Source organism: Vigna unguiculata, chromosome 8 (genome assembly GCF_037176805.1).
Source record: "Vigna unguiculata cultivar grain cowpea cultivar isolate G323 ecotype 2 chromosome 8, ASM3717680v1, whole genome shotgun sequence".
Taxonomy (NCBI): Eukaryota; Viridiplantae; Streptophyta; class Magnoliopsida; order Fabales; family Fabaceae; genus Vigna; species Vigna unguiculata.
Window position 1 is genome coordinate 3,294,273 of NC_140799.1, and position 16,917 is coordinate 3,311,189.

Genomic DNA, 16,917 nt, shown 5'->3' on the forward strand with positions numbered 1-16,917 from the left:
GTGTCGATGCAAGGTTATTGTTTTGTACAACAGTTTATTTGATCTGAATATAGTTTTTTTTTTTCTTTCATAATTTTTTTAATTTTAAATATATATTTTTAGGTTATCGTTGAAAGGCAATTTATTTTTTAAATATGAACTGGATTTTATTTTAATAGTATATAAAATCTAACTTTTAATGATAATATATATAGATTTATATGGAATGAAACATGTGAAATATGAAATTCTTTTGATAACTTTAGGTATGTTTGTAAAATCAACTTCTAGCTGAATGTTGAAAAATTAGTTGTAAGCAAAAAGTTGTTAGTGCTAGTTTATTAAATAATAAATATATGCTAAAGTAACTTAAAATGTAAAAGAATAAATATATGGACATATTTATATGCTATTTTTATTTTATGATTAACTAAATACTTTGATACGTCTATAACTTTTGTGTATTATAATTATTTCTTCTTTTTTTTTCTCTCTTCGAAACTGAATATGAAGAACTGAAGGAATCATCAAATCAGATTACTTAAGAGTTGAATTTTAAAAACCTACTTAAATAAGTTACTTAATCAATCATGTTCATTTTTCTTAAACTAAATTTTATCTACCCTAAAGGAACCTATATGTAACAGTTTAATTGCATTAAAATAGATATGTACGAACTGATTGACCTAAAGAAGTTTTATAAATGAAAATTGTCATTTTATTACATTTAAAAATTACTGTAACACTATACATACAATTAAAAGAAGTAATAGTCACTTTATCCTAATTATAAGAAATCAAACTATATTGTAATTTATGATATATTCGAAATAAATGCAGATAAAGTGTCTGAAATGGACTATTGGCCGACATGAAACTACGTGGATGTTAAGTGAAATGAATTATTGAGGGAATGGAAGTATGTAATATTAACCTCTTACTATTATAATTTATCAGATCTTTACTGTGTTTTAGGATGAAATTTTTTGTCGGATAATTTATTTTCTAAATATTTAAGTTGTTTTATAGTAATATATATTGTTTAGACACTAAATTTTAAAAATAATTAAAAAATTCAAAATTTATGGATTAATTAATTAAAAATTAAATAAATTAAAAATTCAACTAGAAGCTAGAAACATCTTAAATTTATGTTATTTTTATATTTTCTTTTTTATTTTACCTTGATTTTCAGAATCCTCGTCTCCACTTTAGTTAGGATGTCAGAAAATATTTATTTCAAACTGAAGTGGTTATAATTATTTTATTTTTTTGTAATTTCTGACAAGTTATATTTTAAACTTTAAACTTTAAATCTTAAACTCTGATCATTAACATTATTTTTTTACCAATGATAAACATAATTTGTTTTTGTTAAAAGTTAACATATATTTCCTATTTACATTTAATGTTAATGAGGTTATTTTTAACCGATATCAATTAAAGCATGAGTTGAAATTACTTTTCAACCAGTGTTAATTAAGATTTTTTTCTAATCAATGTTAACATGATTATTTTTTGTTGTTTCTTCCTCCATCCCATCGAAATTGTTTCCGCAGTTCATTAAATATGTGAATTTCTAGGTTTTGTTTTCTGAAATACACTAAATCAGTTCTGAAAAAATATTTTCGAAAAACACACATCAATATTACGAATCCAGATACCAAATTTTCACCATTCATCCTATTTTGGATCAAAATCTTCAGAGAAAGTCTATATTTACTTCCTGAATTTTGGCAAAAAATTGAAACTCGTTCTTGATAGAAAATTTGATAAAATTTAGTTCCCAAACTTTAAAAATTAATAAATATAGTCCTTTTAATCAATTACGTTGACTTTTTTTTAACGTGTTAAATGTGTTTCATTCATTTTAATATTGAAGTTGTTTATGTCGTTTGACACATTTTTGACTTAATATTTACTGAGAAATGTGTTCGAAACCTAAACAAAAAAGTTAACAAAATTGGTTAAAATGACTATATTCATTCATTTTTAAAGTTTAAGGATTAAAATTTATCAAAGTTCATGGAATAAAAATATACTTTAACCCTTTTATTGAATGAGAACTATGACAATCAAACTATTTTTTTTGATATATATACGGGAGTTTCTTAATCACCTAACATGATATGAGTTACTCTCCAATTAATATTTTCAGAATTATTTATCTGTCAATATATATTGATGTTTCAAGAGTTCTTTCAATCAATGTAGTAAATTTCTCTCAATGAATGTTAATAAGATTTTCTTTTTCAGTTAAAGTTTGTAGAAATGATTTTTTGCCATTGTTTGCAAGGTTGAAATTTAATTTTTTTTTATATTAAGTAGTAATTGAAATACTTTATCTTACTAACGGAAATAAAAATTTAATAAATTTCAATCGTTATCTAAATAAAATATTTAAAAGAATTAAACAAGTTAAAATAATAGTAATTGAAATAAATGTATATAAATTACAAATATTTCTATTCAAATACAGAAGTTATGTAATTTTGGTGAATATATTAAAACAAAATAACCTGAATTAGATGAGTCTCCTCTTTACTTAACTATTACGAGATTAACTCACGATTAAATTTTGAGTAACAAATTCCAAGACAATAAAAGAAATCAAAGTGTCGGTGAAGAAAATTGAAAATTCAAATTTTTGTTTATCTTGTATTTTTATAACTTTTAAAATATTTAAAAGAGTTTTCAAAACATCCTAATTGATTATCATTTATGATAATAAATTATCATTAATTAAGTAATGAAATATACATATTAAAAATCAATTATCTTTCAGAACATACCTACCTATTTAACCAATTGTCCATTATATAATTAATTTTCTCTTTATTGTAATGCATATTTAATTATTTAGTTAATAAAATAGTTTACTATATTATTTGGATTACATTTTTATTATAATAAAATTTATCTTAAATATATTCTTCTCAAATTTGTATTATATATTGTATATTGTATTGTATATACTATTCTCTTGATACACAGTAGTTACCGAAAGTTGAAATTGTTAGAAGAAGAACATGATACTAAAGTCAAAAGGACTTATGATGATATTGATGTATGTTTATTTATTGTAATGTTATTTATTTTATTGATAAGAGATAGAGATAGAATAAACTTTTCAGCATGATCTCACCTTTTTTTGTATTTATTTCTTATACGAGGCAGTACTAATGTCGTATATTGTTACAAAAGTAATGTAACTTTTTTTTTTCTTTTTATATATACTTGTGTGATTTACAGGTAAAAAGTATATATTTATATTCTTTGTAAACGGATAAACTCCAGAACTTACAACTTTACCTAAAGTCAAAATGTACCACGACAAGAAAAAGAGAAGCCATTTTCTATATATTTATTTTTTATTTGAATACATTTCTCGAAACTTCTTTGACATTCATCGCATTATGGAAAAAGGGGCTGCGTCTTATGGAAGCACATGCTATCATGTGTTGATTTATTTGACTTCAAAGCGGTGTGTGATTTTGGACATAAGAATTTTAAAAGCATTTGAGACAGATGGGTTGATTATATTTGACTTAATGCCACCACTATTTTCAGATTAGATTTGCAACAACCTAACAATAAAAAGGTTTTTGCTCGAAGGTTCCTTAAATTTTCCATCCAAATATATCTTTTCTATAAACAAGGTTAGTTTTCGGTTCATACGATAAATCTCATATTTCTTAGAAATTAAGTTTAAATATTTTTACCTGTTTTTTTTTTATTTCTTTAAAAAAATTTTAAAAACAAAATGGTAATTAAATTCAAAAGCTCCAAAACATACAATACTTTAAAAATATAAAAATACGGTGATTTTTCCTGATAATTTATCACCAATTTGGGTCAGAATAATTTTTTTTTCCGTCAAATATTGTCCTCCGTATATTTAATTTTTTGAAATGATAAATAATTTAAATATTTTAAATTTGCAGTAGATAATTCTATAATAAAATAGAGTAATTTTGTGTTCCGTGATTTTTATGAATAGTTTAGAAATGCCTAATTATTAAGGAGGGGAATGAGTTCTAAATGAACACGAAAGCCCATTTCCTGCAATTTGTTCAATAGTGGGCCCATGGAAGCTTTTATGGCGCGCATACCAACACGTGTTTTGAGCCCACAACTTAGCCATTCAAGTTGAAAAACAAGAAAGACTATGCTACGACAAGGCACAACAATTTTAAACAAGGCCAGAAGCAAGGAACCAATAACGTCATCAAGATCCACGTGGGAAATCACCGATCGAGCGGGTACATGGTTGTGTCATGGTCTGCGATGCAGCGTATAGAACACGTTCTCCTCTGTAGCATGTTCGAGTGGGTTAGTTACACACTCGCATCACGCACATGAGGTTGGCGTCTCGGTGTCCGCCACGTGGCGAAGCCGTTACTCCCGCTTTCGAATTTCATTCTAATATATCGATCAATCATATTATACGCTTCCGAAACGCGATTTCGTAACGTGGCTTTTTCTGATTATTACTTCTACGCTTAAGTTGTTTGCGTGTTGGCTGGCTGCTCAGAGAAAATAGAAGAGAGATAAGGAACCAATTATGCAGTGGGACTGAAAAACGAAAAAGGAAAAAAAGAAAGGAAGAGAAAAAAGGGAAAAAGAAAAACAAACAAACACACCCCAAAACTCAGGGATTCATTTTTGTTCGTTGCCTTTGAATCAAACCCTTCGCTGTATTATTATAAACGTGCGTTCTTGTGAAGTGGAAGCAAAAGCAAGGCTCGCGGCATTGCTCTGCGAGTTTTGACTTTTAAGCGTCACCTAACCTTCTTCTTCTTCTCCATCTTCTTCATTTTGGTTTTTAGCAATTCAGCATTTTCTCTAATCTTCTGGTATTCCACCACTGTGCATCGCTGATTGATCTTCATTGACGTGTTGCAAATGCGCATCGCTGTGCAGGTACATTATGCCTCTTTCTTCTTTTCTTCTTCGGATTCTGATTCGGATTCGGAATGTTGCTTCCTTCTAGAATCGTTTCGATTTGTTCTCTTTCATCGATTCATTTAGAGTTAACCGTTTTCGTTTTTGTTTTTTTTGTTGCTATGGAGTTTTGTTTAATTCAGAGTTGTGTGCCTGTTAGTGTTTGGTTTGAAAGCTGTGTTAGTTTGAATCTGTTTCGGCGATGCGTGTGAAATTCTGAATCTAGTATTGTTGGTTAGACGGATAATAACTGTAGGGTTTATAGTTTGTTTTATTTTACTAATTAGCGAAACTGATAGTGATTTACTGAACTGGTTGTGCTTCTTGTCTTTTTTTTCTGTCTTTTGCACCCTGCGTTTTAGTTTGTTTACTATTCATTTTTATTTCCTCTAGCATGGGAACTAAATATGGTTTTGCGAATTTCATATCGGATTAACAAAGTAGTGAAATTGAGCATTCGGAAGTGTGTTTGAGATAAAATATTTTGTGAATTTCTCTAACTTAGTTTTAGTTGTTACAATTGACTTATTCTCCACCCCTTAAATGTTAAGTCGAGTACTTATTGTAAGTATGGGTGATCAAGTAAAAAAACTGATGTTTGATCAATTCAAATTGCCGTTATGGTGCATTATTTTCTGAAGAACAATGGAATTTTATTTGTAAATAAATTCAATAATACGAGTTACGTTGTTTAGTGGTTCTAAACTCAACTTTTAAATTAGCTTTTTATTAGTACCTGATAGTAAGTTGGAAAAGGTATTGAGAAGTCTATGAGGCTTCACTAAGTAACTTTGCACACTCATGCGTAGTGCTCTTGTCAAATCCTTCATAACTTGCAAGCGGATAAGGTTATGGAGCTTGAATGTCATTCATCACTAATTCGTATTATTGTTATTTTTAATTCCTCTCAAATTGCAAGTTGCATAGTGGATTTTTTTCCTAAGATATTATACGGTGTGATATGAATTTAAGGCATGTATCTTCGTTAGTCAATGTGCCAAAGTAGAAATGTTCTCAAAGTAAATAAATCTTGCTTACAGTTATTTAAGGTTCACTTCTTTAGCTCCCAGAGAGTGTGTCTTTTTTTATAGAACTTTCAAATGATATATCCTTTTTTATTTTTATTTTTTTCATTTCGATCTTCCGTGTCTATGTACTGTTGCATATTGTGGAACAGTAAAAATTCTCATAGTTATTGACAGATATCATACTGCACCTTAACAAATTAGTAAAAGAGATCTTTCAATTTTGCATTGTTGAACCTGCTCAAAGAAATTCATTCTTACCGAGATATTGGTCGGAATATATACTATTTCAGGTGATGGGCATGATTTGGATTTCTAATGTCTTTCTTACGGGGTGATGAGATGCGTCTACTTTTGAAGTACAGTGAGGAGGGATGGACATCAATGCTCTTCTAACTTCTGCTGGAATTAATATTGGTCTGTGTGTGGTGCTCTTTTCATTTTATTCCGTATTAAGAAAACAACCCAGCAATGTTAACGTGTACTTTGGAAGGAGACTAGCCTCTCAGCATTCAAGACGCGTTGATCTCTGCTTAGAAAGATTTGTTCCCTCCCCTAGCTGGATACTGAAAGCATGGGAAACGTCTGAGGAAGAGATACTAGCTATTGGTGGCTTGGATGGTGTGGTTTTTGTGAGGATGCTTGTGTTCAGGTTGTTCAGTTCTTCAAAGATCGAATAGCTTTATTTGTGTGCCTTATGTTATTTTTATGAAGCTGAAAAAAAAATTGTTATTTTAACGAACGTTGTGATAGGGTGAATTGCTTTATTATTTGTTAATTTTTTAATCTGAAATCTACCAAATTTTAACCTACCAATTATATTTAAAAAGCGTATCAAATAAAAAAATTAAGTCTAAAGCAAATTTGATTGTCCATCTTGTAACTTTACTAACTGTAATGTTGACGTTGTCTCCAACAGTATCCGAGTGTTTTCCATTGCTGCTGTCATTTGCCTTGCTCTGGTGCTTCCTATAAATTATCATGGTATGGACAGAACGCATAAGCATATACCTTTTGAGTCGCTGGAAGTATTTACCATTGAGAATGTCAAAGAAGGTTCAACGTGGTAAGACTTCAGAGTTATATATTACTTCTCAATTAAAGTTTTAATTATGTTAATTCAATTAGAATGTCTAATGATGCATACAAGTTGAGAAATACAATAGAAAATATATATTAAATTACTTGAAGTTTCATAACCAGTAATGAACTACGCTCTCAAAGAATAATGTGGATCTGCATCATCATTTGACTTTTCCTCCTCATGGATGAATAAACTACTCAACTTTTCTTTACTGGGAAGTTTATTTGTGTTGTTTTTTCTCTTCCAAAACAATAAACATGAAGTGAGTGCAAGAAAATGCGATATTTTGAGTTTCGATTGATCCAGACCTTAATGTATTGTGTTTTTTTTTTTTCCTTTTTCATTTTAAGATGTCAATAGAGTGATAATTAGTGATCTTATGCAGAAATGCACCCCTAAACTGGTTACTTATAGTCTGTTTTTATTCTCTTGCATGTCGTCAGGCTTTGGGCTCATTGTGTTGCGCTATACATCATAACATTCTCGGCTTGCACTCTTCTGTACATTGTAAGGATCTGAACTTATCTACAACATAAGCACCTCTACCATTTTTAGTTTTACTTTTCCATGTCTTAAATATTGATTTGTCAGTGTTTATATTTAGGAATATAAGAGCATTACTAATTTGAGGCTACTGCATATTGTTGGATCACCTCCAAATCCAAGTCATTTCACAATTCTTGTCCGATCAGTTCCCTGCTCTTCTGAAGAATCATACTGTGAAACCGTGAAAAGGTTCTTTTCACATTACCATGCATCAGCATATTTGTCACATCAAATGATTTATAAGTCTGGTAAAGTTCAAAAACTGAAGGTGGGCTTCCTAATTCCTTTAAATATTTTCGTTTTCATTTGAGCGTCATACTGCTTGCCAATTTTATATTTATGTAAAGTTCATTGCTTAGATCACCATCACTTTGTGAAGTCATAACTGTCAATACGTGTTTTTTCCAGTAATCTATCAGTTTAAGATGGTTATTTGGTTTTGTTGGGTAAGCTTAAATGTGAGTTGTTGCATTTAATAGTGTTGGTAGAATTAAAGTATCTTAGGAAAGTGAAAAAGTTAGGAGTGCATCTAGTAATGATTGTGGTATGCAATAAAGTTCATTAGTTGTGGTTGAAGGGTCATGTCTAAAGGCCAATATATAGACCATGTACTGCTCATTGTAAATTATAGCAAGTTATAATATACAAAGTGTTTTATCCAGAAGACTTGTTTGTCAACATGTTCAAGGTAGGAGAACAGAATAAATGTTTGTATGAAAATTATAACCTACATGTTTTTCATTCTCTAACTCTATGCAGTGGGAAGTTATTTGTCCTTCTGTTTGTAGTGAACTTGAAATTTGTGGTAATTCTGTCAAGTAGAAATGGAAGTTACTTTCTCCTTTTTGACATTCTTGAATTTACATTTAGTTTTCTCATACCATTATATTACTAGTTATACTCGATGAAAATGAATGTTAGGCTTTAAAGGGATAAGAAAAAGTTGGTGTAGCCAAAATAAGATGTTAAGATGATGTGTGGTCAGTCACACAAGAAAAGAAAGATGTTTTATATAGGGAGATATTGTTGTGAAATTCAACTATTAAAGTATGTAGTTATTATTTTATTTTATGATCTTTAGCGTCATTTTTATTTTCAAAAATATAAACTTGTAGTACTCTTGTTGACAGAACAACTATTTATAATTTATTCTAATCTTCTTCCACCAGGATGATGCTGAACATGTATGTAAGGTACTTAAAAATGCTTCACTGGACAAGACTTGTAAGCCTAGTTTTAGGCATTGTTGTTCTGCAGCATCAACACATTCTTTCAAGAAGTTTGCTATCGGAATGGATAGTGCTAATGGTGGAGCGGACAATACTGACATGAATTTAGAAACAACGAAAAAGGTAACTTTTTTGGCTGGACTGGTTTACTTCCGTGGTTTATGTTCTTATGTCATAAACTTTCTTTTTCATTATTTGACGTTAAAATACCATGTTTGGAAATTGACAATGTGATCAAGATCCATTAACATTGCTATAATTCTTTATTTTTTCTATTTTGATTTTTAGTGATAAACAACTCTGGTTCATTGTTGTACGTGACCTGTAACCAATTTAGACAGGGAAAATTTTAATCGAAACTAATTGCGTACAGATGTTTGTCCAAGCCATGAAATCAAAAGTAATGTATGGTTGCCTTTTCAACGAGAATGTTGAAAAGGAAGTTCCTAGTGACATGGACGAACAAATAATCATTGATGTAGCTGCATTCTTTTAGGTCGTCAATTCGAGATATATAAGCCATTTATGAAGCTAGACATAGGAATGATCTTTGGTGGATTAATTGGTTCTTGACATGCTATTTGAACCTTTTTGTTTGATCTAGAGTAAGGTCTGTTAGGTAAACATAAATGAGGATAGTTAGGGAAATGCAAAACATAGGAATGTTTCTTAGTAATAATTATGGAGTTCCTTAAATTGTACTTTGGTAGTAGATGGATAGCTACCTTTGGGACTAGGAGTTCATTAATAGTACTCTGGTAGTAGTTGAGTAGATGTATTAATTGTATTTTGGTAGTGGTTATATTAAATGTATGTTGTTGAAGAGACAAGTTAAAAGGGCCTATAAAAGTTTCATATAGCAAGTCATAATCTCAAAAAGTGTTTATCCAAAATGACTTGTTGTCACCTAATTGGCATCAGAGCTTGAGAGCCTGAGCGTCTGAGTACTTAAGAAAGAGTGTTTGAGAGCTAGGGAGTTTGAGCGAGATGGTCAACCTAGCAAACAGTATGCCCTTGCCAAAGTTAACAAAGGACGTCAGCTATGACAACTGGAGTTTGCAAATGAAGGCTCTCCTTGGTTCCCAAGAAGTATGGGAAGTAGTTGAAAATGGACCCCAAGAACCAACAGACATTGAAGAACATACAATTGTCCAACTTGTTGTGCTGAGAGCAACACGAGTAAAGCACAAAGCACCTTTGTATGCGTTGTACTGAGCTGTTGATGAGTCCGACTTTGAGAAAATAACAAATGCTAAATTTTGAAAAGATGCATGGGATATATCGAAGAAGGCTTATCAAGGAGATCATCGTGTAAAGTAGGCCAAACTTCAAACTTTCAAAGGCAAGCTTGAAAGCATGAGGATGAAAGAAGTTGAAAGAGTTGCCTAGTATATTTGTCGTGTTGAGACAATAGTGAACCAACTTGGAGGGAATGGAAAAACGTTGCCCACTTGCCTAGTGGTGGAGAAAATCTTAAGGTCATTAATTGATGACTTTGAGAATATTGTATGCACTATCGTGGATTCCAAGGACTTTTCAACACTCTCGGTGGAAGAGCTTGCTGGATCACTCAAGGCGTATGAGCAACGAAGAAGGAAGAAGAAGGAGAGTCTCTCGAACAAGCACTTCAAGTGAAGACAACATAGAGGAGAAGAAGGCATCTTATACTTATACTCAGAACACTCGAGGCCAAGTGGTATAAAAAGTGATCCTGGTGATAAAAGTCGGAAGACAAGAAGAAGACAAAGAACAGTACGACCAACAAAATTGGTGTAGAAGAGGATAAGGTCCATGGAGAGGATGTCAGTAATGCAACTCAAAAGTTGAGTGTTTTAAGTGTGGCAAATTATGGCCATTGTGCAAAGGAGTGCTACTCAAATAAGTGTTTTAGTTATGGTAAGGTCAGACACTATGCAAGGGATTACCGATCCGAAAACAAGAGGGAAGAGATGATCAACCTTCTCATAGAAGATGTTGAAGTGTTGTTGATGATGGAAAGGTTTGAAATCGGTCTAAGTTCAGGGACTGTTCATACTGAAATTGGAAGCTTAGATGACCAATACTGTAAGGGAAACGACAAAGATTGCGGTGTTGCAACGAGAGCATGATGAATTGGTGAAAGAGAACATGGTAAGAAAGGAAGAGATCAACAAGTTGAAAGTAGAGCTTGATAGTTTGCGAATCTGGAGGGTGTGCAGTCGTGCGAGGCGGTAAATGTGGGTGAGGTTATAACATCAAGGGTGGCAAATCTGGAGACAAATGTGGCTAGGCTAATCATGATATGATATTGGAGATCAATCGTTTCATCGTGCAACACATGGAGAGAGTGTGGATGGAACTCAATGTGAAATGAGTGAGACAATCAAGAATGTTTATGAAGGTGATACAAAAGGTTGTGGAGAAGAAACTCAAAGAAAAAGATAAGGAGATTCAACACCTGGGGAAGCTCAATTGGGTGCTTCAAGACAAAGTAAAGAGTCTCAGAGCAGAGAATAAGATATAAAGGGAGTTTGCACAGAACAATCTAAAACAGGAACTTGCCATGTTAACAAGAAGAATTGCCATCACGACATGGTTGTCCCCGCCAAGTAGAATATTGGAAGTAACAACCGAGGATCAGAGGAGGTGAAAGAGAATGAAGTGAGTGGAAACATAAACCAAAACGGTGGTGTTGTGGTAAGAAAGATGTGCAACGAGTGTGAGGACAATCAAGGTAAGGAAGAAGAAACAAATAAAAAAACAGTTGAAGTTGTCATGGCCAGCGGTAGCAGCAGGATCGACAACTATAGTGATTTATGTGTGCCATGGAAAATGGAGGTATTTTCAGATGGTCAAAGAGTAACCAATCAACAATTGAAAAATGGGCTAGTGCTTGTGGCAAGACGAAATAAAGGATAGAAGATCCATTTAAGTTTACGGGGAGGAGTTTTGTTAGATAAACTTAAATGAGGATAGTGGTGGAAATACGAAAGATAGAAGTGTTTTTAAGTAATAATTATGGAGTTCATTAAATTGTATTTTGGTAGTAGTTGGGTATATGTCTTTAGGACTAGAAGTTCATTAATACTAGAAGTTTATTGATAGTATTTTGGTAGTAGTTGGGTAGCTGTATTATTTGTATTTTGGTAGTAGTTGTATTAAATGTATGTTGCTGAAGAGTTAAGTTAAAGAGCCTATAAATACTGCATGTAGTACTCAAAGTTTCATACAACAAGTCATAATATCATAGTGTTTATCCATGAATACTTGTTGTCAACAAGGTCTTTCCAACACCCATTATTTGTACCTAATATCCAATATGACATACGAAATTTAGTAAGCAAATAAATCTTATTACGTGAAAATTGCAATAGTGATTCAGTAAATAAATATGATTGCATGGTAGACTTAGTCTTAGCATTGTTCATGTTTCTTATCTAAATGACTCCTCTGTGAATGAGTGTGCTACAGATACTATTGCTGTTGCTACTTAATAGCGCGAAAAATGAAAATTTCGAGAAGAACAAGTATACTTCTGGGCCAATTGATGATACATGCCTACTCGGTGAAAAATATCTGAAATGTTTTTTTTGGGAGTGAAAGTTCACTTTATATTTTGGATTGATTTGCGACTCTTTCAATCTTATTATTTTTGTTTTGAATTTATCTCATTTAACTTCTTGGGAGATTCAAAATAGGTGTGATGTTTCCTACTTGTATGTTAGCGACGTATTAGTTGAAAAAAAATATGTTGTCATTATATTTATTGTCCGGTTCTTTTGGGTGCTTATATTTTATCGTTGTTTGTTATATTAAGGGATGAAATCCATGCCCCATTGATTTTCTATTTTCATTTAGTAGCTGTAGAAGTATTTCAGATTGTGATATGTCAACAAATGTTTTGTGTCCACTAGTTTGTGATTCATGTTGGACCTTTGATACAGGAATGTGCCGCTGCTTTTGTATTCTTTAAAAGTCGGTATGCTGCTCTTATGGCTGCAAAGGTACTGCAGACACCAAATCCTATGTTATGGGTGACAGACGTAGCTCCCGAACCACATGATATTTATTGGTCCAATATTTGCGTACCATATAGGCAACTTTGGATCCGTAAGATAGCTACACTTGTGGCCTCTATTGGCTTCATGCTCGTGTTCCTTATCCCTGTTACATTTGTACAAGGATTGACTCAACTAGACAAACTTCAGAAAATGTTCCCTTTTCTGAGAGGGATGCTTAAAGAGTAAGATGTTGCGGCATCTATAAAGTGACTAATGTCATGGACTCCTATACTCTTATAATGACTCTTTTTCTTTCACATGAATCATACTGCTTTAATTTACTTGATGAATGTACAACTTCATTTTGATAAGCAATACAACTTTTAGTAATAAAAAGTACAAAAAAGAAATTGATAAATATATCTGTAGTTTAAGAACAAGTAGCCACTCAACTAGTAAACTATGTTGGGATATGTAACCACTTGAGAGATAAATTATTCATGAACTATTTTTTTCGAAAAATAAAAGTTGTTTGGAATTCTACCAAGCTTTTAAATACGATATTTTATCAGGGTTTAGCCTCTAGGTTATTATCATGTCAGCTGCTTGTTTGAAGTGATAGCGTAAATTATTCACACACAACTACAATTTAAAGTTGGTCATTGATGGTTCTTCTACTCCGCCTATTCTTAGCTTATAATTTCCCACAGAAGCAAAGTCTAAAATTTTGTATTTACATATGCCATGCTTCCTTTTCAAAATTGAAATGATCACAAACTAGTACAGAGAGAGACTTACATGGAATTTGTAGGTGTTTATTTATTATCTAAAATGCTATGAAGTTCACTATAAATTGACTCATTTTTGCAGGAAACTTGTGAGGCAGGTGGTGACTGGTTACCTACCAAGCGTGATATTGGTTTTATTTTTGTGCACAGTTCCACCTATGATGATGCTATTTTCTTCTGTGGAGGGGTCTATTTCTCGTAGTGAAAGGAAGAAGAGTGCATGTTGTAAAGTCTTGTACTTCACAATTTGGAACGTGTTTTTTGTTAATGTATTTACTGGTTCTGTTATCAGTCAGCTCTCGGTTTTTTCTAGCGTAACAGATCTGCCTGCCCAACTTGCCAAGGCAGTGCCATCGCAGGTGATATATCTTAGTTCCTACAAAAATAGTCTGATTTTTAATCTCAAACTTTATTTAGATTTATTCTCATATGTTAAAGTATTCTTATATTATATTGTATTAGAAATGATTTATATGCACTTGGACATATTAGGGATTTTAGCAACGCTGAATAATGTACACACTTGTTATCTTGATTCCCATCTCTACCCATTTGTGGAAGAAATAAATAAGTAACTCTTCTGTAATTAGTAATTCATTTTGTTTTGGCCTTGTCATGGTGTACAGGCTACTTTCTTCACAACTTACGTTTTATCGTCTGGTTGGGCGAGTTTGGCATGTGAAGTTATGCAAATTTTCCCTCTTCTATGCAATATTTTCCAGAGACTCGTACTCAGACTTAAGGAAGATGCACTCGATAGCAGCCTATCTTTTCCGTACCATACAGAAGTTCCAAGAGTATTATTGTTTGGATTCCTCGGCTTCACTTGTTCTATTCTGGCACCCCTGATGTTGCCCTTCTTGTTGTTCTACTTTTTCCTTGCTTACCTTGTTTACCGAAATCAGGTTAGTAGTACATCTATCACGAGTTCATCTAATCTTTTGCTCATTATTAAGTTTATTGCATTTAATTATTTGGTTCGCATAAAAACTCAACTAATAGGAACGTTTTTAGTTTTTTTACGTTTTATCTAACAAACTTAGCCATACATTATTACTAGATTTGGGTAGTGATTGTTTCCTAACAATTTATATGATTTGAGTGATTAGTTATCGAAGAATATGTGAGAAGTTAATTAGTTGCAACAGAGATTTTTTTTTTTTGTTTTGGGGAAAAACAGGGCGAGAGTCAGCTTAGTCTAGTTTCTCATATGAAACAAATATAATAAAAATGAATTGACTAAGGAAGCCGAGAGTTATTATAACTTAATGATTATTGCTCGAAATAAATTTTATTAGTAAAATATTCTCTTTCAAATGAAGAGATATGACCGAACGATGTAAATTATATTGAAAATTTTGATCATGATATATTATTTTCATATAAAATTAAAAACTAGTTAATGGCATCATGGTTTCTTAAAAAACTGATATTTTTCAAATTTTTAACCATAAAGCCATGATTTAACTATTGTGTGTATTTTATCATCGTTGTTAGTTTACTTAGAAAAGAAATTGAACTCACAATCTCTCCAACTCTTTCTTCCAAACCCTTCAAATTAATTTTATATCTTCCAAATATTATTAATATTGATATTAAACCCACGACTTTTCCACCTTCGTTCCAACTTTTGTCGGACCAACCTTATACTCAAATCCACCTACAGTCAATTTTGTTTAACTACAAGTACCCCGATGGAGAAAAGAAAGGAAATTACTTGTGTATCACTACATCTTTACATTCAACTGTATTTAATTTGTTTCTAAGATCCTAACCAAAATAAATGATGCAGTTCATTTTATGACGTCAAATGATGCTTATTTTACGTTCCTTCCCGTTAAAACCTGTCAATGATTCTTTGATTTTTTCTTAACCAGCGCAAAAACCTTCCACTAAACATAATTTTTCTGTTCAGATTATCAACGTGTACATTACAAAATATGATAGTGGGGGACAGTTCTGGCCTATTGCTCACAACACCACCGTGTTTTCGTTGATATTTTCTCAACTTATCGCGCTGGGGGTGTTTGGACTTAAACGCTCATCAGTTGCATCTGGATTCACCATTCCATTGTTGATTGGTACGCTTCTATTTCATCAGTATTGTAGGCAACGGTTTCTCCCAATATTCAAGAGCAATTCAGCACAGGTAAAACTCCCTTTCTCCCTGCCCCAGTCCTCACCATCGCCCTTGTCTTTCGTCCAACCCTTTTGAATTAATCAGGCTTGCTTTAGATTGTAACTGACATGGATCTGAGAGATGAGCACAGCGGGAGGATGGAAGAGATTTATGAGCATTTACCTGTAGCCTACAACCAGCCCAGTTTAATGGAAGATGACTCAAGCCAACCCCAATGCGTCAAACGTCACGGGGACATGGACAGAGGTCAATCTTCATCGCAAGATATGGAAAAAGGTTTGTTTTAATATTAAGAGTAAATTATACTGTGATAGCTCAAATTGCAAACCATATTCCTCATCTTGGAATCTATGTATTAACTGTTTTAAAAACATTCACATTCCTTTTTCCTTTTTTATTAAACTAATTTCTCTTCATTGCTTAAAAAACATTACACCGTGTACTTCCATTAAGAGTAAATGTTATAAAGAAGTAAAGAAGATCATGTACAATCTGAAAAACTCTTGTGGAATGTCAGTGTAATTCACTGATATTGTGATTTCCCTCTTTGAATGATGTTTATTAACTTAACTTTTCTTGGTAGAAGGTAAATAAGGTGGAGAGGAAAGAAATAGATGGAAAATAAAATGAGTTTATTTGAGAATAAATAAAAAAGGAGAGAAATAAAAAGGTGATATTAACTCATTATATTTCCTCAATTTCTTATCCATTTCCGTTCACCTATTTACTATTTATCTATTTCTTTTATCTATCTTAAATTAAAACACTTATATTTTTACTTTATTTCTTATTTTTATCCTTCCTATTTGCTACTTATAATTTTGTTTCCTTTTCTCACAAACTGACCCTTGGCCCTGTTTGTTTTTCACTCAGGCAAGGAGCTTTCTCAAAAGGATAGACCACGCCCAGTACAACGCTCAGTGAGTTTGAACTCGGATAAATCTGTACTTGGTTTAAACCTATGAGTACTCCGAAAATGCTGTACATTGTATAAGAAATATCATGACGTGCACTAAAGGTGCCTGTGCATGAACAATTGTTCAAAATATAGATGAAGATGAGAATCACTTGAGATATACACATATATGTTGTTCATTAATTTTTTAGTTGTAAATAGTTTTCTTTTAAAATGAGTTCAATTAAATGTAAATAGACATGTAATAATACAACATTGTCATCAAAAGTGAAGTAAATTTCAGAAA

At 32.0% G+C, this 16,917-nt stretch overlaps 1 protein-coding gene across 2 annotated transcripts; it reads left to right on the top strand.

Moving 5' to 3' along the window:
- The first annotated feature begins 4,432 nt into the window (after positions 1 to 4,432).
- Positions 4,433 to 16,814, top strand: LOC114193972 (hyperosmolality-gated Ca2+ permeable channel 2.1-like). 2 transcript variants are annotated; one of them, XM_028083984.2, is made up of 12 exons: positions 4,436 to 4,902; positions 6,242 to 6,600; positions 6,868 to 7,014; positions 7,476 to 7,539; positions 7,637 to 7,846; positions 8,748 to 8,930; positions 12,731 to 13,029; positions 13,658 to 13,934; positions 14,202 to 14,480; positions 15,491 to 15,724; positions 15,811 to 15,991; positions 16,589 to 16,814. In XM_028083984.2, the coding sequence occupies exons 2-12, from the start codon at positions 6,323 to 6,325 to the stop codon at positions 16,678 to 16,680; spliced, it is 2,244 nt and encodes a 747-aa protein (XP_027939785.2). In that variant the 5' UTR covers positions 4,436 to 4,902; positions 6,242 to 6,322; the 3' UTR covers positions 16,681 to 16,814. The 2 variants fall into 2 exon arrangements, with proteins under 2 accessions (XP_085521509.1, XP_027939785.2); XM_085665383.1 differs by lacking the exon at positions 16,589 to 16,814 and having other exon boundaries at positions 4,433 to 4,902; positions 15,800 to 15,992.
- The last annotated feature ends 103 nt before the right edge of the window (positions 16,815 to 16,917 follow it).

Coding starts and splice junctions, on each gene's coding strand:
- LOC114193972 (XM_028083984.2), top strand. CDS start 6,323: ATGGACATCAATGCTCTTCTAACTTCTGCTGGAATTAATATTGGTCTG. Junction 6,601..6,867: donor GTGAGGATGCTTGTGTTCAG/GTTGTTCAGTTC, acceptor TGTCTCCAACAG/TATCCGAGTGTTTTCCATTG. Junction 7,540..7,636: donor CTTGCACTCTTCTGTACATT/GTAAGGATCTGA, acceptor GTTTATATTTAG/GAATATAAGAGCATTACTAA.